Source organism: Megalopta genalis, chromosome 1 (assembly GCF_051020955.1).
Source record: "Megalopta genalis isolate 19385.01 chromosome 1, iyMegGena1_principal, whole genome shotgun sequence".
NCBI classification, from domain to species: Eukaryota; Metazoa; Arthropoda; class Insecta; order Hymenoptera; family Halictidae; genus Megalopta; species Megalopta genalis.
Genome location: NC_135013.1, coordinates 6,940,762 through 6,946,541, shown reverse-complemented (window position 1 = coordinate 6,946,541; position 5,780 = coordinate 6,940,762). Strand labels below are relative to the sequence as shown.

General features: G+C 42.3%; 1 protein-coding gene across 5 annotated transcripts in view; it reads left to right on the top strand.

The window, feature by feature from the left end:
- LOC117228686 (rho guanine nucleotide exchange factor 10) overlaps window positions 1-5,780 on the top strand; it is a 143,835-nt gene that overhangs the window by 63,063 nt on the left and 74,992 nt on the right. The window contains exon 1 of one of the 5 annotated variants that reach the window (XM_033484597.2): window positions 3,646-4,994. The exons of the other annotated variants lie outside the window; for them this stretch is intronic. Coding sequence (XP_033340488.1) covers window positions 4,958-4,994 — 37 coding nt within the window. The 5' untranslated portion in view covers window positions 3,646-4,957. Of the gene's footprint in view, window positions 1-3,645; window positions 4,995-5,780 lie in introns of those variants that run through there. 5 annotated transcript variants of the gene reach the window in all.

Below are 5,780 nucleotides of genomic sequence, written 5' to 3'. Positions count from 1 at the left end.
AGGAATTTTATGGAAGCGCAGACTCTTCCGGGGTTTCTGATGTTCTTGTCTTTCGGTTCGGCGACTTTGGAACGTCGTTACGAGCCGATGTTGCTTCGCTTTCATGGAGATTACATCTCCGTTACTTTTCTGTAGATACCTGACTGTAAAGGGGCGGGGAGGGACTATACGCGGTGAAGCGAAAACGCGGCAATATTTGAAACATGATATTAGTCTAGAATACTGTGTTTAACCAGCTGGCCGTTGCGGCCTCTTCGAGAAGCGTGTAGGACACTTGAAAAGTGTGTGCAACAACCAATTCTGTTTGCATAGGTTTAACAGGGTCTAGAAAAATGTGTTCAATTTCCTTTTTACTCGATTTAGAATGGTTGAAAGAGTTATCCGATTGAAATTTTAGGGACAATTAGTTCGATTAACTGTATTTTATTTTAGCTATTTTTTACAAGTTTTAAGGATATAGAACCAATCCCCTATTTTTCTGTGTATTTATCTTTTAGTGTTATATTAGTATTTAGTATTAGTATTATTTATATTATATTAGTATTTACTTTTCTGTGTATTTATCTTTTAGTATTATATTAGTATTCAGTATTAGTACAATTTATATTATATTAGTATTTAGTATTAGTATTATTTATATTATATTAGTATTTACTTTTCTGTGTATTTATCTGTTAGTATTATATTAGTATTTAGTATTAGTATTATTTATATTATATTAGTATTTATCTTTCTGTAGTATGTATCTTTTTAACACGGTATTTTTTGAAACGTATCTAGCGTGTAAAAACAGAATTGAGCGTGATTGTAATGTATTTGATTTTCCTTGTATTTTGTTTAGACCCGACACTCTTAGAATGTACACAATTTAATAAATAATATCAAAGTGTGTATTATCGTTCACGACGAATATACTCGTCAAGAAGAAACGGCAACGTTTTATATTATTATTCTAGAACAGCTAACTGATTAAAATTTCACATATCTCGTAAGTTTCATTTCACTCAGAAAATTATTCTGATCGTATTGTGATATTTTGTATATATTGTATATATTTGTATTTATTTATTTATATATATTTCGTATATAATGTGATATTTTTACATACGTTAGTAAAAGTTTGTACACGTAATTCTGTACAAATATTACATTATTCATGGCGTACAATTTCTGCGCGCATGCGCCGCCGTGTCGCGTGCTTCTGCAGTTCCGTTCGCGGAGCACTACTACTGCGCGCATGCGCAATGGAAATTGATTCTTGAAAAATCAGCGCAGGAGTTGCCCGTGACTGTGTGTGCTGCGAGCAAGGAGGGAAAACAAACCGCGTCGCCATCTCCCATTAGAGTCGGACAACAGCTCTTTTTGCCGCTGCTCGGCCAACCGTTCCTCGCTTCCAACCGATTCACTGTCTTATCGACCATGAGAGAGATCCTTACCGAGCGTTATACGTAGATCCGTCGATCGATCGTCCGCAGGAATTTTTTACGCGCGCACGCGGGCGCGCTGTAAAATTCAGGGCCGGCGTGTCCAATGGGGATTCCATGGGCGCAGGGTTTCGGGTTTCTTGCGAAGATTTTAGGGATTGAAGAAAATGGGAATGGACTCGGAGAAAAGAAGGGTCGCCGGGACAATGAAATGGTGGATCATGCCGAGGGGAGTGGCGATCGGTAAAATACAAAGGCGCCTGTGATCCACGAGCACAATGATCCAGTTCTAGTAAAGCCATCCGCGTTCGAATGAATACAGAGACCTGTGTGTTCGAATGCAAAAATGTTTGCATAATAGAACAATTATCTCTGTGACGTTGAATGTTATTTACTTAAACGGACATCGCAAGAATTTTGTTTATAAATAAATTATATATTAACACTATGCTGGTGCCATGCAAAAACTGTCTGTTGTGTGCCGGTGGTTTTTTTTTTTTAAACTAAAATAACGTTTGAACTATATTTCTTGGGTGTTAAAAGGCAGCAAACTAACTATAGCATTGTGCTTATTTAATTAAGAATCAAGTACAAAAATTCTTGGATGACATATCTTAGTTTTAGGAATTTATATTACCGCCATCTTCGAAATTTTTTTTTTAATCTAAAATCTCCAAGCTATTATGCCGGCGTCAAACAAGAAAATCATATCTAAGATCTGCAGATGGCACAGTGTTAATATATATAATAATAATAATATAATAACATAATAAGAATAATATATATATAATATAATAATATAATAATATAATAATATAATAATAATAATAATAATATATATAATAATAATGGCGCTAAATTGAAGTACAGGAAGGATGAAACAAAGGATTTGTCAACATCTTTGCGAAAGAGAACAGCAAAGAAGAAAATCGGAAGCTCCGCTATGCGGCGATAAATCCTTTGTTCGATCCTTCCTGTACTTGAATTTAGCGCCATTATTAGCATTTCGAGCATAAATCGAGTACACAGTATGCATCTCTTATAATAGACCGTTAGAATATCATGGAGCAATACGACGCATCGAGTGTACAGTGTTGCCAAGATCGAAGTCGAAGGGAATTTCCATAAATACAATTAACTTCTAGCCTTGGCCATCTGCCCCTTTGGCAACACACCATTCAGCAAGCATATGTATTTCGATCTTGGACAAAACTTTTATCCCTGCTAGATGATGATGACTCGCGGTTGCCATTTTGTAACGCGGCGAACGATGTGTTATTTTCAAGGTTTTTCATGTTTCAATGTTAAGAAAATATTTTTCGCGTTGTCCGTACACTATATAGCCCCCCCCCCCCCCCCCACTACAGGTTTTCGCAGCAGACGCAATAAACGCATGCACTTCCGATACGCATCGTATTTCAATCGCCTAAGCATTCTTTGTGTGTGTCAATATTTTGCTTACGATCGGTTTCCTCGCGGCGCGTGTAGTGCATATTATTCTTGCTCCACTTTGATTCGTTTCTCTGACGAATTAACTCGTTGTTCTTACAAAATAACGATTATACCAATTCGAACGAATTCTCTTCGTTCGAATCTCCAGTGGAATCCGTGGACTTCATAAATCCGCGCACGCGCAAATTCATCCGAACCTTTTGACGGAAGACTGACGTGTTTAGTCTCACGAAAATATCCAAAAATACGGTATCTAAGTTCGATTACATTCGTACACGTACGTTTGCACGTTTCAATGCCCGCATACCGTGCATAACTTCATACGTGAGCGTGTTACAGTCTCACAGTGGCGTAAGATAAATTTTCGAAAATTTTTCACTTACAATGACTCTTGACACTTAGCCAACGGAATGGAGAAATTCAGTCAAATTTAGTCGACTAATGATAGAACAGATGATTAATGAAAAATTAAAAACGATTGCTTAATTTTATTAAGATTTACAAGAGGTACGGACACGCTGAAAAAGCAATTTATGCCATATAAGTTTGCTTCGTAATTTTTGTTTAATCGAATGAAATATTTTAATTGTATGAAAATTTTTGAGGTTTCTAGCGCGGTCGTGGAAGTGTTAAAATGTGATCTAAACATGTCAAAATGTTAAAAAGTAAAAGTGGACTATTGTAAAAAGTGGACTATATATATATTGTAGAGTTACTACAAATTAACTTAACTCTATAAATTACCTAAACAATAAATTTGCTCAGTAAACGATCCACATGCTAGTAAACAATGCAGATGTCAGTAAAGATACTCGCGCCAGTAAACAATACACGCGTTAGTAAACAATAGAAAACTCGTTGCCTCTTGCAATGAGAAAAACGTGACTTACGCCACGATTCCAACGCACAGTTACGATACAAGCAATTTCCTACAAGTAGTAGTAGCTCGAAAGCGACGGAAATTCAGTTTGAAAAATTCGGGGAAGAGCGCAGCTGCAAATTTCACCTGGCCACGGTCCGAGAATTTTCCCTGAATTTTCCACGTTCCCAGCCTCGAAAGGCCAGAAACCCGAGTACACATTCCCATCGAAGATCCTACGAAGTCCAGCTGCTCGGCGTTTTCTTCGTTCAACAATAAGCCAGGTCAGAGGATCGTGATTTACCAAGTCCGTTCAGGAGCATGAATTCCTGCAATCGTGACACGGCCGTGCTCGAGGTGGCGCCGCCGCGCGGCCGTTCCGGCGAACCACACCGCGACGCGGCTAGCCCTATCCTCGTTTTCCCGGGTCCCGAACAATCGCGTCCTCTCTACGTCCTCTCTTTCTCGTTTGTTCCGTTGCACCGAGCCGGCCGCGCGCGCTCCTCCCTCTCTCTCGTTCGCCTCGTTCCGTCCTCTTCCAGCCGGGCATCTTTGTTCGTCGGTAACCGGCTCTCGGGCGTCTCTCTCGCGCCCGCTGCTTTCCCGCGCAACCGTCCGCTATTTTTCTCTTCGTCGGATACTTTCTCTCTCGTTCGCAGCTTGCAGCACCCTCTGTTCCATTCTCTCCGTGGCTCTGCCGCGCGTCTCTCTCTCTCTCCGTTCTCCTCGGACGCCGCACACAACCTCGGCGTCCATGGCTGCGCTCTCTCTCTCTTTCGCCGTCCGTCGTCTCTCGTCCGTGCCCTTCGTTTCCATGCAACCGCCCTCAGTGCGTGACGGCTCCGCGGGCCACGGAGAACCAGAGAGGCGCGCGCGCACACGGCCATGTTTACTCGGTTTCGGTGGCGTTTCTTTGTCGGACGGTACGACGACGACGACGCGTTCTTATCGGTGCTGCACGCCGCGATATTAATTATGCCCGCCGCCACGTGTGCCTCGTAATTCGCGCTGAAACGGATCGTTTCTACTCCGAGTGTCGTTCTCGCCGCGATCAGCGAATCCAGGAATCGAGCGCGCGCGGCGACACCGAGCGTATGTTCCCCGCTGCGCGACACGACGAGCACGTTGCGGGCAGCACACACGACAGCCGGTGCCCGATAGGAACATTGTCGCCACTTAACCTGGAGCACGAAGTGCGAGCAGAATCGCCCGCCTCCACGAGATGGAGGAGCTGCATAACGGTGTCATCCTGATCAAGTGTAAGTCTGCCACCGCGCCTGTCAATTCCCCGCTGACCGACCGACCGACCGACCGACAGACCGACCGACGGCCCCCATGTGTGATCTCTCGCGTCGCATGCACACGGGGCCCGGTGACGGCGTTCAACCAGAAACAGAACGTTCACCCCTCTGTCACGGCCGGATCTAAATTCCTGAGCCGTTGGGTCGGTAAATTCGCTGCGCCGTAACTAGCCGCGGACCTTTACGCGAACAACGTTCCGGATCTGTGAGGCACTCTTCGGGCTCCATGGGGCATTTGTTTTGTCGTTGGTGGTGCACCTTGGGGTCGGGATCGCGACGGTTCCCTTTTGCACCATTTTCACCGTTCGATTTTAACTCTCGGAACGATCTCTGTGCAATCGCGTTGGAATAGAAATATTCTGCGACAATTGTAGATAGGTGACAGGTACTAATTTAATTCTTCAAGAATTTCGGTTGAAAATTGTGCATCGATACTCTTAACGCATTCAGTGTGCCCACAATCGACCACTAAAATTCCTATAAAATCAAAGCAATTTAATTAATCGAACTAGAAAGTTAAAATTCATCATAGTGGATGATATTAGAACCATTTTCACCATTTGATTTTAACTCTCGGAACGATCTCTGTGCAATCGCGACGAAATAAAAATATTTTGCTTCAATTGCAGTGTAGATAGGTGACAAGTACTAATTTAATTCTTCAAGAATTTCGGTTGAAAATAGTGCATCGATACATAGTAGTATGCATAATATGACTATTATGCATAATAGTCAAGAATATGC